Below are 18,313 nucleotides of genomic sequence, written 5' to 3'. Positions count from 1 at the left end.
ACCAAATAGAGGCTCATGAGCAGCATTTGAGCGACGATTTAAAAAGCAATTGTCTTTGAGTACTTGTGTTTAGGTAAATTATATTGTATACTATTTTCTTGTATGATTGTTAACTAGAATCCTTTAGAGCAAGGGTCGGGAACCTTTTTGGCCGAGAGAGCCAAGAAGCCAAATATTTAAAAATGTATTTCCGTAAGAGCAATATACTATTTTTTTTTAAGACTGAACACAACTAAACGCGTGCATTTTTAAGTACGACCAACATTTCTAGAGTATAATAGGTCTCTTATTCTTTGTAATAACATTGTTATTCTGAAGCGAACTGTGGAGGGGGCGTGGCCAGCGGGCCTGCCGCGAAGCAGGGTGTTGCCAGGACTGGCCTTGAAATCAGCGACAGGTGCGTAGAGTCCCACCTGGGCCTTGTTATTTAATCACCTTCCGGGGCGGCATGGCGTAGTGGGTAGAGCGGCCGTGCCAGAAACCTGAAGGTTGCAGGTTCGCTTCCCACCTATTGACATCCAAATCGCTGCCGTTGTGTCCTTCGGCAGGACACTTCACCCTTTGACCCCGGTGCCGCTCACCAGTGGTGAATGAATGATGAATGAATGATTGGTGGTGGTCGGAGGGGCCGTAAGCGCAAACTGGCAGCCACGCTCCTGTCAGTCTACCCCAGGGTAGCTGTGGCTACAGATGTAGCTTACCACCACCAGGTGTGAATGAATGATGGGTTCCCACTTCTCTGTGAGCGCTTTGAGTATCTAACAATAGAAAAGCGCGATATAAATCTAATACATTATTATTATTATTATTATTATCACCTGTTGCACTGTTTAGAAGCAGCAGCCAGGAGGAGAGACGGGGTTGGGCTGGAACCAGAGTGCGAGCGACAACGAAAGAGAAAAAGACGAATGCTGGAAAGCAACTGAGAGACTTATTGAAAAATAAAAAAATATTGTAACCCTGAAACAGGCTCTCATGTCGGTGCTTGGTGGTCTGAAGAACCCCCAGGAGGGCAAGCTCTAAACTAACCAATAATAAATAAATCACTTCATACCCTTGATGCAACTTCTTGAACAAGTGCGGTAGAAAAAAGGATGGATGGATTCAAATGCATGAGCATATTTTATATTTTGAATGTTATTTTTAACACTTTATGTACAAGTGAAATTATTCATTACTTATTGTGTTAAGCAGTGTCAGTTCAGATTTATCAGAGAGCCAGATGCAGTCATCAAAAGAGCCACATCTGGCTCACGAGCCAGAGGTTCCCTACCCCTGCTTTAGAGGATTATTCTACTAAGGTCAAAAGTGCACATGTCCATCACAAGCGCTCCAGAGCATGGTGGCTGTTGCCCCCAGGAAATTGGGATCCAACATTAATGTAGATTTGGAATTTAGGAGAGATAATAAAGACATTAGCAACATCTGGTAGGATGCCCCAACAGATAGGGGTAGAGGATAGGGGTCGGAGGTCACCGGACTCAAACTGATCAGAGGAATATTGTCAAGGAAAGATTGACTGGCCAGACGGCCAGCCCAAAAGCTAGAACAACAAAGAGTAAGTGTCTTGGTGTAAAGGGTATTTAAGGACAGTAGTCCGAGAAGACAGCAGAAAAGTAATCCTGCCCATACTTGTTCTCCTGGAGCTGCAGCTCCAATCGAGGCTCGCTGAAACAAATAAAGCTTTTTGTTCGACGATTCCTCGTTGGCGTCTCCTTGGCTCATCACCTATCACAGGACCATCAAAATATACAACAGTGTCTTTGTGCGATAAGTGCACTCTTGACGCAACACTCATTTGGGTAAGTCAATACATTCAGTGGTCAATCTACTTTAGGATAATATTTATTGTTTAGGGATGTGTACCTTTCACATTTGAACCGATACACTACCAATTTCTTGTACCTGTGAATCAACACTAGGACTCAACAGTACAGATTTTGGTACTTTTGTGTGTTGATAAATGTTAATTGTTTGATAATAAAACCTAATATTTTTCAAATGTAATATTTAACAGTGAACTTAACATGATGCATCGTCCAGTTGTTATATCTTGTTTTTGTATTACATTTGTAAGCCTCATTTGCAAGTATTACATGGTAGACATTGCATGCAGTTGCAATTCCAAGACATTAGATGGCAGTAGTGTACAGATGACGGTGTGTTGCCTAGTCAAGTTGAAGCTGCCAGTATTTTGTTGAGTCCAACAAAGTGTTTATACTGTAAGTATTGTATTTAATTACACACCAGTCGTTTGATTGTAGCATGCATCTATAATGTGGTTTTGATGACCAAATTTGGAGGTGTTGAAATTGCCATTTAAAATCACTAATGCTAATTGGTAGCATGCCTATGGTAAATTAGCATTGAGTTAGCACACATTGAAAAGTTTTGAGTGCTTTCTATCAGGCATGCTTGCTTTGTTGGCATAGAAAATTGTAACATTACTTAGAGGCAGTATGCTCTGAAAACATCTGTTTCCTCTCCCAGATTCAAGAACTCCTTCATTCCGCACTCCATCCAGCTGTATAATCACTTGCCATACAGCAATAGATGATATTTGTCGATCACCTGACCACTTCTATGTTAGCAACCTCTCTTTGCTTATAATGTATATTTTCTGCTGGATGTACGCTTTATTTTATTGTACATAGTACAGTATTTGGGATTTGTTATATATTATATATATTATATGATAATATAATATATTATAATATACTAATATAATATATCAGTATGTATTTTATACTGTATATATCATATGGAAATAATACATATACTGTATGTTATATTTTATATTGCTATTATAGTACATTTTTTGTCTACTTTATACCTTTTGTTTTTTCCACCTTTTTGTGCCCTTGTGTGCATTATCCTTTCCATCCTTTGTAACTAAGCTACTGTGTGGAACAATTTCCCTTGTGGATCATTAATAGTTTGTCTAAATCTAAGTCTAAGAATTTGTTCCGGTGTCGAGTTTGCAACTGGACAAGATGTCATGTACAATAAAAGATATGAAATATGTTTGTTTGATTTTACTCGGTAGTTCAGACGGAATTTGGTCGGTACCTATAAAAATACCAAATTTAGTACCCATCGCTAACTTTCAAGCTGAAAGCTTTTGAATGGTTCAAGCGTGAATGAATACGGTAATACAGGATATCTTCCTGTGTCTTCATGCCCCATTATTTGAAAAGCACTCTTCAAAAGAAGATTTGAAATGCTTTATTACAACAGACGCTCACAACAATGTGCTGTACATTGCTTCCAAGGTGTCAGGACAGGGCTTTAGGACCCAAAAATTTAATTCGTATGACATCAATACAATAACTAACGGTGACAGTGATTAAATTGGTAAAAAAAAAAATATTCATAAAAATAAAATTATGTTTCACACCAATGATTCACTGAAGTTGAATTCAGAAAGATGTATCAGCGCTACCTCGCTTACATGCAATCTTTCGAGGGCTGTGTAACTTTGAGGATAATTGTACTACAAAATGGATGTGCACGCAGGCCGCCTCTTCTGATGGCAGTGCGTAAAAGAAAAGTGAAAAAATAGGATTAAGGATTGAATAAAGATTGTATCTTTGAACATGTGAGAGGCTCCTGGTGATAAGTAAGCGACATATTTGTCTCGATATTGGGATGTCCTCCAATTAAAAATACTTGTTTTTCTCTCTCTGGAATTACTGACTTCTTTCATATTTTTAATTGAAAAGTCCTTTTGCGTACACCGCAAGTCACTTACTTCATTGTTAATGTAATAATTTAGGCGTGAACATTACATAGGAGCACAACTCATAATCTTAAATAATGTTATTTATATTGAATAGAACAAGAAAACAAAGATTGTCTTTTTTGTGGCAGCTCTTGTATTACATGTCATTGATTGTTGCTAATGTTGGGACTTGGCTTCAGGTAAATATTAATAAAAGTGGAGAGAATTAAAAGATGGCTGCGCCACAACCAAGATTATGTGACAGATAACCGACGACAAGCAAGACTTTTTACTTAACATCCCTTATCGCCACATCATTACTTCTTGCCGTCGTCCCCCAAAGGTTCCTTCTTCTTTTCCAAAAATCCACCATCTTCTCGGTCTCCAGCCTGAGGGACCTCCTCCTCCGCATTCTTGTCCTCCTTCTCCTCCCTCCCTTCCTCGTCCTCCTGAGCCACGTCCAGCTCCTCGAAGGACGAGCCGCTGCCCAGCGACACGTCCGAGCCCGGCTCGCTTCCGTCTCTCGTGGGCTTGGCGTCTCCGTGCTCCGCGTCCATCACGTCCCTCAAGGGCAGGGACGAGGCCAAAGAGGCAGCGGTGGACGCCGCCAAGGAGGTCTCTCGGCTGTCCCAGGGCACGCTCCCGCTTCCTGAGCTCACGTCGCTGTGAGAGTCGGCACCTGTGGCGACCAAATGTTACAACAAGTAAGTCACAAACAAATTGAAACAACAGTGAGGACCCTGCATTTGGGGTAGTGCCCCCCCACATTTAGTAGATGGCGCTGTCTGGTGTTGCATACGGAAACCGGTCTTCCCATAGACGTGTGTGTGCTTTAAAGTAACAGTAAAGTGGAAAATCAAGTTGCCTCTTTATTGAAGCTATCATCATACGTGGCGCAGTTGGGAGAATGGCCATGTGCAACCCGAGGGTCCCTGGTTCAATCCCAACCTAGTACCACCCTCGTCACATCCGTTGTGTCCTGAGCAAGACACTTCACCCTTGCTCCTGATGGGTGCTGGTTAGCGCCTTGCATGGCAGCTCCCTCCATCAGTGTGTGAATGTGTGTGTGAATGGGTGAACGTTGAAGTAGAGTCAAAGCGCTTTGAGTACCTTGAAGGTAGAAAAGCGCAATACAAGTACAAACCATTTATCATAAACAAAGTCCAAAACCAGTGAAGTTGGCTTGTTGTGTAATTAAAAACAGAATACAATGATTTGCAAATCCTTTTCAACCTATGTTCAAACTGGTAAACTTTTTTATTTTCAGCTCATTTGGAATTTGATGCCTGCAACATGTTTTAGAAAAAGCTGGCACAAGTGGCAAAAAAGAATTAGAAAGTTGAGGAATGTTCATCAAACACTTATTTGGAACATCCCACAGGTGAACCAGCTAATTGGGAACAGGTGGGTGCCATAATTGGGTATAAAAGCAGCTTATATGAAATGCTCAGTCATTCATAAACAAGGATGGGGCGAGGGTCAATTTGTTAAACCCTTTAAGATCAACATTTTTTCACCAGCTATTGCAAGGAATTCAGCGATTTCACCATCTACTGTCAGTAATAAAGTTAAGTTCAAGTTAAAGTACCAATTATTGTCACACATACACTAGGTTGTGGTGAAATTTGTCCTCTGCATTTGACCCATCCTCTTGTTTTCCCCTGGGAGGTGAGGGGAGCAGTGGGCAACAGCTGTCGCAGCGCCCGGGAATAATTTTTGGTGATTTAACGCCCAATTCCAAGCCTTGATGTTGAGTGCCAAACAAGGAGGTAATAGGTCCCATTTTTATAGTCTTTTGTATGACCCACCCGGGGTTTGAACTCACAACCTACCGATCTCAGGGCGGACACTCCAACCACTAGGCCACTGAGCAGTAATATCATCAAAAGGTTCAGAGAATCTGGAGAAATCACTGCATGTGAGCAGCACAGCCGTGACCTTTGATCTCTTAGGCGGTATTGCATCAAAAAGCGACAATAGTGTGTAAAGGATATCCCCACATGGGCCCAGGAACACTTCAGAAAACCACTGTCGATAACTACAGTGTGTGGCTACATCTGTAAGTGCAAATCAAAACTCTACTATGAAAGCCATTTATCAACAACGGGCCGAGCTCTAAGATGGACTGATGCAAAGTAGAAAAGTGTTCTGTGGTCTGACGAGTACACATTTCAAAATGTTTTTGAATATGTTCTGCCATTAAATTCGAAATATCATTTGAAAAAAAAAAAGTTTCTTAGTTCAAACATTAAATATCTTGTCTTTGCAGTCTATTCAATTAAATATTGGTTGAAAAGGATTTGCAAATCATTGTATTCTGTTTTTATTTACGAATTACACAACGTGCCAACTTCACTGGTTTTGGGTTTTGTATGACAACGAAGGACTTGCAAAGTTTGCAAGTAAATAGATATGATCAAAATAGTATTTCCGAGCCATTTTAAGAGATAATGAGGTAGCCAGTCACATACCTGAACGCACAACGTAGAGGTAGGAAGGGCAGATCCTTTTCCCACCAACAACAATGCAAATCATGCAGACTTTGTGGGAGCCAATAACAATTACTTTGGGACAAATGGGGATCCAAAACCTTATATTTTTGATCCTCAATATAAGGAGAGTGAGCGATAAGTTTTACAAGCATTGCTAAACAGAGCCAGCTTAGCAGTATTGCTAAGTGCTAAACAAGAAATACAAACTAAAAACAAAATAAAACGATCGCTTACTGTTCAATGTCTGCTCTCACTGTGATGACCACTGATTGGATGGCCATACCTTCCCGTTTACATGAAGAATTAATTTTAATCCACAACGAAAGGTCAAAAAAGTTGCTGCTGTTTGTCCCTAATATATATATATATATATATATATATATATATATATATACAGTATATTGAATGTCACAAATGAAGAACTTCCAGATTAATGACTAAATCCTGCTATTATCCAGATGAGAGGCATTATTTATAGTCTAGAATAACCACGACAAGCCGAGACACAATGCAGCAGTAGCAGAAACGGCAGCAGCAGGACATCAACACTGCAGTGCTGACTTAGCTTCTTATTGTTCTTTACAGTTTTACGGCAGTTTGCAACCATATACGCTGCATTACCGCCGTCTTCAGTTTCATTTTATGATTACATTAAAGTCTCTCCGAGTCCAATGCAGCATAAACTATAGTTAGCTTTCGGTTATCAATGCTAAGAATACTTTGTTTTAGCGCTTATTATGACAACATTACTAATATTTGGTCAATATTCAGGTCACGAAATGTAAATCGAGTATTGTTTGCAGGTTTTGGATGTTTATTTTGAGTTTTGTATGCAGAATAGAGAGCCCCATAAACTCCATTGTTAGCTGATTTTGTATGTATTTATTTATTTATGACTTAGAACTGCATAAAAAAACAAAAACATATGTGTACATGTCTTATATAGGGATTGTGAATGATAGACAGCATGTCTTTCTATTTTTCGCGTTGTTCCAGTATCACTGATCTGATCTGATAACATGGTCAGAGTGCGAAAGCGTTCCTCCAGTGACATCAATCTCCGAAAATAGCCGCATGTATTTGGAACAAAATATTAAAAATGGCTGACTGAATGTGTGGCATTTTGTGATGTTTAAATGGTATTTTCACATAATTTGCAGATGGTAAGTACAATTTGATATGAAACCCAATCAAGCAAATAAAGTCAACTTGTTTTTCCACTCTACAGGTACTTAAAGGGGAACATTATCACAATTTCAAAAGGGTTAAAAGCAATAAAAATCAGTTCCCAGTGGCATGTTGTATTTTTTGAAGTTTTTTTCAAAATGTTACCGGTCTCCGAATATCCCTAAAAAAAGTTTTTAAGTGCTTGATTTTCGCTATTTGCCGACCCACTATCCATTTCCCTGTGATGTCATACAGTGCTGCCAATGCAAACAAACAATGGCGAATAACACAGCAAGATATAGCGACATTAGCTCGGATTCAGACTCGGATTTCAGCGGCTTAAGCGATTCAACAGATTACGCATGCATTGAAACGGATGGTTGGAGTATGAAAGTATTGAAGAAGAAACTGAAGCTATTGAGCGGATAGCTATTGACGCTATTCATAGCCATAGCATGGTCGAATAGATGCGTTAGCATCGCTGGTAAAATGTGCGGACCAAACGATCAGGACTTTCGCATCTTGTGACACTGGAGCAACTTAAATCCGTCGATTGGTAAGTGTTTTTTTCGCATTTAATGTGGGTGGGAGGAAACATACCATAGTTGCAAATGCATCTGCAGGTTATCCATACATCTCTGTGCCATGTCTGCTTTAGCACCGCCGGTAAATAGCATGTTAGCATCGATTAGCATAGCATGTTAGCATCGATTAGCTGGCAGTCAACATCAACAAAACTCACCTTTGTGATTACTGTGACTTTATCGTTACAAATGCATCTGCAGGTTATCCATACATCTCTGTGCCATGTCTGCTTTAGCACCACCGGTAAATAGCATGCTAGCGTCAATTAGCGCAGCATGTTAGCAGCGCCGCGACCAAACATGTCTGATTAGCAAATAAGTCAACATCAACAAAACTCACCTTTGTGATTTCGTTGAATTTATCGTTACAAATGCATCTGCAGGTTATCCATACATCTCTGCGCCATGTCTGTCATCGCCGGTAAAATGTGGAGACACTTTGATACATTCAACGGGGGTCTGGCGGCAGACACTTTCGCATCTTTGGGCCAGTGGTGCAACTTGAATCCCTGTTAGTGTTGTTACACCCTCCGACAACACACCGACGAGGCATGATGTCTCCAAGGTTCCAAAAAATAGTCAAAAAAACGGAAAATAACATAGCTGAGACCCAATGTTTACAATGGGTTAAAAATGAAAATGGCGGCTGTATTACCTCGGCGACGTCACAGTCTGACGTCATCCCCTCCAGAGCGATAAACAGAAAGGCGTTTAATTCACCAAAATTCACCCATTTAGAGTTCGGAAATCGGTTAAAAACATATATGGTATTTTTTCTGCACCATCAAGGTATATATTGACGCTTACATAGGTCTGGTGATAATGTTCCCCTTTAAATGCAACTGGAAACGTGTGGGGTGACCTGAAAGGGCTGCTTTGTCCAACATTATTACACTTTTGGAGCACATTTTTAAGGAAGAATATGTAAAAAGTAAGAAAAATCAATTAAGCAAAAGTGAGCTAATATCCTCATGAGAACCAGTGTCTTCTGCAGTGGATGTTTGTTTATGCTCTATTACTTTTGTCAGGATTACATATTTCAGAAAAAATGTCACTGTATTGCAACACACAAATGTCCACTGCAGTGGATGCTGGCGCTCAGGAGGATATACAAAAAAAATTACAATTTTGGTGGATCAGATTTCATAATCTAATAATTTTAATATATTTAACACTCATTTTAGTTTAATTGAAAATTTTAATTTTGAAATGGGAGTAATTATAAATCACATTTTTGAATTGTAATTTAAAAGTTACATTTTAAAATGGCTGCTCAACAGTCAATAATTCGAGAGTTGAGAACTAAATTACATTTTAAAATATACATTATATAATTCCAATGTTGGGATTTACATTTTAAAATTACATTTTGGTAGTTTTCATTTGAAGACAATTAACGTCGTAATTCCTTGTCTTTCATTTGTTAGTGTGCATCTTCCTGCCTCCGTCTGTGAGTGATAAAAAGAAAATCTCTGAGTTGTTTGCCCTCTCTTGGTGGTATTAACCTCCAGAATACAAATAGAAGACGACTCGTTTATTTTTCTAAAGGGAAACAATACCTTTTATTCTCCAGAGCACCAGCGTCCTCTGCAGTGGAGATTTTATGTTGGTCCATTTCTTTAGTCAAAGTTACTAATTCTGAAAAGCGAAACCTTTTATGCAAAACACAAATGTTCACTGCAGTGGACACTGGTTCTCAGACGAATATAAGACTGTCACAGCACCAGGTAGATCCCAATTTTAGTTAGTGTATATTCTCCTGTGTTTAAGGCTTTAGTTCCCGTCCCGTGCTTTTATTTTGGTGGGGATTCCTGTTTTGTTGGTGCTTTTCTGTAGTTGCTTAAACACCCGTCCCCGGATCACTTTTCCCTGCATCTATTTTTTGTTGGTCTTTAGGACTATTTAAGTTGAGCTTAGAACACCATTCTTGGTTGAGTATTTAGATTATTCTCTTCATACTGACGTCAAGTACGGATGTAATTAGTGGATGCTGTCTGCTCCACATTCTTTGTGAGTCCTTTGCTGATGCATTTTGTTTTTGTTTCCTTTATAGTCTGTCAAGTTTAGTCTTTTTCCGTGCATAGCTTCCCCTATGCTTTTAGAGCATATCTTAGTTCTCGCCTTTTGTTTGTTCAGTTATTATTACATTTTTCGCCTGCACGCTGCCTCTTCCACGGTCTGCATTAAAATCACAACAACCTTCACCATCTCACACGACGCGCCGCCTGACACAATGTCGCGGAAATGATTTCACAGACGATTACACCGATGAAGGATATGAGAGGATTTTTTGGGCTGAAAACGAGGTGGAGACTTAGCAGTACCCCTTGAGGTACTAGAGACCTTAAAGTAGGGGCCAGATGGCGGTCTGGTCCCTACGGATCATTTCCGCGTGTCATAAAAGGACTATGGGTGAATATGGCAACCCAATCAGTAACGTGACAGAACTTTTCATGTTCTGGGCTGCAAGCCAGTCCAGTCCAGGCTTACCAGGGCCAGCCATACCCGAGTCACCAGCGGTGGGGGTGCTGGGACATGCGCCCACAAGGTGATGTGCTATTAACAGACTCCCCCCCGGTTTCCCAGAGCCCACCCACCCTGGGCTTCTTTTCCCGCTAAAGTTAAGGGTCAAAAGCTCCTCCCTCCAACCAGTGACAGCCTCTGGTATCTGCCTCCTGAGTTGGGGGCTAAGGCTGTTAGCTGTGTCACTGTTGAGGCACAGCTGTGTCTACCAAGATCGCCAACTCCTGTCCTTTGTCCAGTGAGACCTACGCTACCAGCTAACTGTGCATAAGCGGAAGAAGATGGATGGATGGATCCTCCTAACTTGCATATTTCATATTTCTGCCTATCGTGCATGTGTGTGTGTGTGTGTGTGTGTGTGTGTGTGTGTGCAAGGGAGAAAAGCCTTGAGTCGCTCGGACCAAGGTCGTTTGGCATCTCTTGCTGGTATGTTTAAACCTTGAGACAAAAAATATATAAGACACCCGGTCTTTTTTGGGGAAACAATGCATTTTATAATCCCTACAACAAGCATTCACTACAGTGGATGTTTGTTTTTTGTTTATTTTCTTTCTTCAGAATTACATTTGATGTATAGGTGGAGGATACACTTGTACATCAAAGTATAATATTTCATTCTTAAAGCAAGATTAAAGAAGGATGAGTTGAGGTGGCGACTTGTCCAGGGTGTACACCGCCTTCCGCCCGATTGTAGCTGAGATATAGGCACCAGCGCCCCCCCGTGACCCCAAAGGGAATAAGCGGTAGAAAATGGATGGATGGAGTGCATGTGCACAAGAGTTTAATGTCAGATGGCTGCTGTAACATGAAACCTTTTCAAAAAGGGTCACCATGACAAGAAAGGTGTGTGTATTCTGTTTCTACTTGAGGAAACTTGTCTTTCGACAGAGCCCGCATATGTTGAAGTCATCATGAACATCGTGCATTGGCATAATTAAAGAAGATTTCCATGGTCGCTGCGTGATAAGCTTGCTAATGCTGTCAGACCCAACCTGCTTCTGATTGGCCTTTTGATCTGTGAACTGCTGCAACTCCGCTTGCTTTTTATGCGCTTTACTTGATGCTATTCTTGCCTCAGCGATGCGACAAAGGCAAAAAACAGTGTTAGAGAGATGTCATGTGAGAAAATAATCAAGTTAACAACACACACACACAAACACACGTACGCACGCACGCACACACACACACACACACACACACACACACACACACACACACACACACACATCAAACTTCCCTCCCACACAGCTCACACTCAGCCTGGGACTTTTCTGCACGATCAAAAATAAAAAAAATATAAATTATTCATGCACTCTTGTTTTTATTTTTTCACTGCAATTTCTTTGATAAGGATAATATGTTGCGCAATATGTAGGATTTGTCTCTTTTAATTCAGTTAGCCACTATTATGCTTATAAATGCCTAATTTAGGTTTAAAAAATGCATATTTTTGACTATGAATAGGCCGCAGTCAAACACGAAATGGCAAGGAATCGTAATACAATTTTTTATAATTACATTTTTGAAAAACCGCAATACAGTGAAGCTGTAGACTGGCGATTAATGACTTTACAGTTTTTGTACTTTTAATTTTGACAAAATACATTAACACACTGGGTTTAAAATCCTAAAATCCAAGATGGAAAAATGTTGCTTTTTTACTGTAGAATATTTAAAGCTGCCATATGTAAAAATGTCATGTTATGTCATCATTAAATTGCTCTGATATGTCAAAAGGCATTAACAAATCATGTTATTTTCAAATACCTCTACAACTGATAACAATAGTTTGGCCGGGATATGCTCAATTTATAAATAAATTGACAACACCCAAATGTTGTTATTGATTTCATTTCAATTCCCCGCCCTCCACCGTTTGACCAATGAGAAAGTCCGTGAGTGTGTCACATCCAGGTTGCCATTTACGCACCGCCACCTTCATCTATCTACAGCCTCTGGTAGAGTTACTAAACATGTCAGACCTTAGTAAATCTAACAGGCGTCGTTATGATTCTCAACTTATTCGTGACAAAGCCAGGAACAAAACAAGGATTTGTATTGGGAATGCGTTTGAAAGATGGAGATGATTTCATCTGACGCCAAACATACTAGTTTCCTACTTGATAGGTAAGTCAGGGATATACTTTTTAAATTTTCTTATTACTTGTAATAAATATAAATGGACATTTCGTATGTAAACTATATTGTTTAAAGGCCTACTGAAATGAGATTTTCTTATTTAAACGGGGATAGCAGGTCCATGTCATACTTGATCATTTCGCGATATTGCCATATTTTTGCTGAAAGGATTTAGTAGAGAACATCGACGATAAAGTTCGCAACTTTTGGTGCTGATAAAAAAGCCTTGTCTTTACCGGAAGTCGCAGACAATGACGTCACAAGGGTGAGGGCTCCTCACGTCCTCACATTGTTTTTAATGGGAGCCTCCAGCAGCAAGAACTATTCGGACTGAGAAAACGACAATTTCCCCATTAATTTGAGCGAGGATGAAAGATTCGTGGATGATGATATTGATGGCGAAGGACTACAAAAAAAAAAAAAATAAATAAATAAAAATAAAAAAAAAGGCGATTGCATTGGTTAGGATTCAGATGTTTTTAGGCACATTTTTTAGGATAATTCTGGGAAATCCCTTATCTTTCTATTGTGTTGCTAGTGTTTTAGTGAGATTAGATAGTACCTGATAGCCGGAGGGGTGTGTCCACGGGTGTCTTGAGGCCAGTGTAGAGGGAAGTAGACGGCAAATACAAGGACGGCGCAAACTCCACAGATCTCCAGTAAGAGGCGACTTTTTAACACAATTTTCTCACTGAAACCTGCCGGCTCACAAGTGGTCGAGGAACCATATTCGCTTGACCGCTCTGATCCATAGTAAAGCTTCACCTCCGGGAATTTTAAACAAGGAATCGCCGTGTGTTTGTGTGGCTAAAGGCTAAAGCTTCCCAACTCCATCTTTCTACTTTGACTCCTCCTTTATTAATTGAACAAATTGCAAAAGATTCAGCAACACAGATGTCAGGAATACTATTTAATTGCGCAATGAAAAGAGACGACTTTTAGCCGCAAATAGTGCTGCGCTAATATTTCCTGACAGTCCGTGACGCCACGCGTCATCATTCCGCGACATTTTCAACAAGAAACTCAACGGGAAATTTAAAATTGCAATTTAGTAAACTAAACCGGCTGTATTGGCATGTGTTGCAATGTTAATATTTCATCAATGATATATAAACTATCAGACTGCGTGGTCGGTAGTAGTGGGTTTCAGTAGGCCTTCAATACAATCTGTGATCTTGTCTAACAAGGCTATGAATGCAAATGATGCTTAAGGTGATAGTGCTTAGCTCCTAGTGTAATGCTTAGCATAGAGGTTGTATTTTTTTTCTCAGTTTATGAACTTACATTCATATTTTGTTGAAGTATTATTCAATAAATATATTTATGAAGGATTTTTGAATAGTTTTTTTTTTTAGAATTAAAAAAAAAAATCTCACGTACGCCTTTCCATACCTTCAAGTACACCGACCATTTGAAAACCACTGCACTAGTATACATTGCAGAAGAGCAAGATTTCTTTCTTCTATTTTTAGAATATTTGTAACTTTAGGTCGTTATTATGGATTTGATTTGAATAAATTAAATCATAAAAACATTAAACGTGAACATTTTTTATAAAATATTTGCACTCACCAAAACGGATGTGTCCCCCAAAATACTTATTTCAACACAAAATCCATTCTACTTTATATCCTCAAAAAGACCTAAATGACTGGGATGTACAGTTTGTCTGTGTGTTTCACTTCCAACAATAACTCCTTTTTTATTGACATGGATCCCAATATTAAAAGCCGTGTCTTTACAGTCGTGTTTCTTGCTTATGTTTTAATTCACTTTATTGCTGACAATGACCGCTCAACAGAAGCAGTTTTTCTTCACCATTTGTGCAACTCTTATTCCAAGCACACCTGTTCGTCGCGCTGTGAGTCCACTCTGGTGTCCCCGAACGTTTTTGAAAGCACCGTAGCTTGCCAGTGTGCAGACGTGCTTTGGTGTCTTGTTGCTGCCTTTGTTAAAAATTTGAGTTTGCAAATACAGTGTAGCTCCACACACCGCACCAAGTCCATATTTTGCAAACAAAAGGCATTCCCGGCAGAATAATATGCAGCGTCCATCAGAAGCCTTAAGCCAGGTGTAACGATCGTGGTTACTTGGCGGGAAGTGGCGGAAAAAAACCCTTCCCCGCCTGGGACAGGTTAGTTAGCTCGGGGGTCGACCGTACTCCTCTCACGAGATCAAGCTTCTCTTGAAAAATTAGTCTAGAAAATGGCTTTGAAAGTACAAACCCCGTTTCCATATGAGTTGGGAAATTGTGTTAGATGTAAATATAAATGGAATACTATGATTTGCAAATCATTTTCAACCAATATTCAATTGAATAAAGTGCAAAGACAAGATATGAGATGTTCAAACTCATAAACTTTATTTTTTTTTGCAAATAGTGATTAACTTAGAATTTCATGGCTGCACCATGTGCCAAAGTAGTTGGGAAAGGGCATGTTCACCACTGTGTTACATCACATTTTCTTTTAACAACACTCAATAAACGTTTGGGAACTGAGGAAACTAATTGTTGAAGGTTTAAAAGTGGAATTATTTACCTTTCATGCTTGATTTACAGCTTAAGTTGTTCAACAGTCCGGGGTCTTGTTGTCGTATTTTACGCTTCATAATGCGCCACACATTATCGATGGGAGACATGATTGTCTGGACTGCAGGCGGGCCAGGAAAGTACCCGCACTCTTTTACTACGAAGCCACGCTGTTGTAACACGTGGCTTGGCATTGTTTTGCTGAAATAAGCAGGGGCGTCGATGATAACGTTGCTTGGATGACAACATATGTTGCTCCAAAACCTGTATGGGCCATTAAGCATGGTGCCTTCACAGATGTGTAAGTTACCCATGCCTTGGGCACTAATACACCCCCATATACACCCCAGATGCTGGCTTTTGAACTTTGCGCCTATAACAATCCGGATGGTTATTTTCCTCTTTGTTCTAGAGGACACCACGTCCAGTTTCCAAATATAATTTGAAATGTGAACTCGTCAGACCACAGAACACTTTTCCACTTTACATCAGTCCATCTTAGATGAACTCAGGCCCAGCAAAGCCGGCGGTGTAACTTTGTGTTGTTGTTAAATGGCTTTTGCTTTGCATAGTAGAGTTTTAACTTGCACTTACAGATGTAGCGACCAACTGTAGTTACTGACAGTGGTTTTATGAAGTGTTCTGAGCCCATGTGGTGATATCCTTTACACACTGATGTTGGTGTTTGACGCAGTACCACCTGAGGGATCAAAGGTCCGTAATACCATCGCTTATGTACAGTGATTTCTCCAGATTATCTGAACCTTTTGATGGTTTTACGGACCGTAGATGGAAAAATCCCTAAATTCCTTGCAATAGCTCGTTGAGAAATGTTGTTCTAAAACTGTTCGACAACTTGCTTACAAATTGGTGACCCTCGCCCCACCCTTGTTTGTGAATTACTTAGGATTTCATGGAAGCTGTTTTTATACCCAAACATGGCACCCACCTGTTCCCAATTAGCTTGCACACCTGTCGGATGTTCCAAATAAGTGTTTGATGAGCATTCCTCAACTTTATCAGTATTTATTGACACCTTTCCCAACTTCTTTGTCACATGTTGCTGGCATGAAATTCTAAAGTTACTGATTATTTGCAAAGAAAAAAGTATATCAGTTTTAACATCAAATATGTTGTCTTTGTAGCATATTCAACTGAATATGGGTCGAAAATGATTTGCAAATCATTGTATTCCATTTCACGGTGGAAGAGGGGTTAGTGCGTCTGCCTCACAATATGAAGTTCCTGCAGTCCTGGGTTCAAATCCAGGCTCGGGATCTTTCTGTGTGGAGTTTGCATGTTCTCCCCATGAATGCGTGGGTTCCCTCCGGGTACTTCGGCTTCCTCCCACTTCCAAAGACATGCACCTGGGGATAGGTTGATTGGCAACACTAAATTGGCCCTAGTGTGTGAATGTGAGTGTGAATGTTGTCCGTCTATCTGTGTTGGTCCTGCGATGAGGTGGCGACTTGTCCAGGGGCTACCCCGCCTTCCGCCCGATTGTAGCTGAGATAGGCGCCAGCGCCCCCCCGCAACCCCAAAAAGGGAATAAGCGGTAGAAAATGGATGAATGGATGAATGTATTCCGTTTATATTTACATCTAACACAATTTCCCAACTCATATGGAAACAGGGTTTGTATATCTGCAACCAAATCAACTTGTTGGTGTCCTTCGGCCATTGTGGGTTAAATAAGTAGCTCTATTCAATTCATCCGCTAACGGTCCCGGGTGGGTGTGGCTCTGCCTCGATTCATAACCGGGTATCCAATCACAGGATGCGTAGATGTCACGTTGAAGGCCATCTAGAAGGCCTTACTGACAACAACTAATGATCTGATTGGCTATCGCATCTATCTATGTATGTATGATATGTGTCCGTTCACTTACAGTGCATAGCGCCAGCATTGTTGATTCTGAATTCGTGGAGAAGATTTGGTACATCTCGGCAACATAAGCTACCTGAGTCCTTGGGACGGTACAGTTCGGTTGGTAGAGCGGCCGTGCCAGCAACTTGAGGGTTGCAGGTTCGATCCCCGCTTCCGCCATCCTAGTCTCTGCCGTTGTGTCCTTGGGCAAGACACTTTACCCACCTGCTCCCAGTGCCACCCACACTGGATTAAAAGTAATTTAGATATTGGGTTTCACAATGTAAAGCGCTTTGAGTCACTTGAGAAAAGCAATATATAAATATCATTCACTTCAATTCTGATTGGATACAAACTCTAACCTAAAAACAACAGCACTGCAAGGTGCATAATATGACATGAAGAGAATATGAATAATTTTTGATATTTACAGAAAGTAAATAAAAAAAATATTTTATCTTTAACTATGATCATGATTTCTGGTTGCTAAGCCAGCAGAGGAGGCCTTGCTGGCCCTAACGGCCCACCACTGGCCAAATCACTTGACAAAATAATTCCTCATCCGTGTTTGCATATTGGGTACTAATGGGAATCTGAAACGTTTGAAACAGTAGCCTGCATACCTTGGTAAAATGTGTCCTCTTTAGTTTTGGGCGTACTTTAGGCTTCTAAGCATCCATCCATCCATTTTCCTACCGCTTGTCTCATTCGGGATCGCGGAGGTGCTGAAACCTATCTCAGCTGCACTCGGGCGGTCGGCATGCTCTACCAGTATAACCATTGCTAGCAGTGGTTGTAGTTTGTTTTAGTCTTTGTTTTCTGATAGTACTGACAATAACCATATGATGACCTTTTGTTGTGATATTGTATGCGACTTTTCCAGGGTGTACACTGCCTTCTGCCCGAGTGCACCAGTACCCGCCGCGACCCAGAGAAGACAAGCAGGAGAATATGGGTAAATGGATATTGATACTGTTGCTTTAATACATTTTTATTTTTATTTTGTTTTAGTATTGTAATTTTATGTATTCTTAATTGCTTTGTAATTTTCCATCCTCAGTATTGTAAAGATGTTGTATCAGCATTCTGTGATTTTTGTAAAAATATCAAAAACATTTTTTTAGGCAAAAACCGAGCGTATAAGTCAGCAGCCAAGAGGTGCTTTGTAACCTGTAACCTGTTTTACTGTAATTTATACACCAAATAATATATTTCCATAATCGTGTTGAATCTTTCTGATCATTTACTAGTGAGTTGAGCAAAGCTCCCCACTTCTACTAACAACATTGA

General features: G+C 40.2%; 1 protein-coding gene across 2 annotated transcripts in view; it reads right to left on the bottom strand.

Moving 5' to 3' along the window:
• Nucleotides 1-3,210: 3,210 nt before the first annotated feature.
• tex264a (testis expressed 264, ER-phagy receptor a) overlaps nt 3,211-18,313 on the bottom strand; it is a 200,441-nt gene continuing 185,338 nt past the window's right edge. For both annotated transcript variants that reach the window (XM_061922687.1, XM_061922688.1), the window contains one exon: nt 3,211-4,400. In XM_061922687.1, coding sequence (XP_061778671.1) covers nt 4,039-4,400 — 362 coding nt within the window. In that variant the 3' untranslated portion in view covers nt 3,211-4,038. The remainder of the gene's footprint in view (nt 4,401-18,313) is intronic.

Source organism: Nerophis ophidion, linkage group LG16, assembly GCF_033978795.1.
Source record: "Nerophis ophidion isolate RoL-2023_Sa linkage group LG16, RoL_Noph_v1.0, whole genome shotgun sequence".
Taxonomy (NCBI): domain Eukaryota; kingdom Metazoa; phylum Chordata; class Actinopteri; order Syngnathiformes; family Syngnathidae; genus Nerophis; species Nerophis ophidion.
The sequence above is the reverse complement of the archived record's forward strand: the minus strand, read 5'-3'. Positions and strand labels throughout refer to the sequence as shown.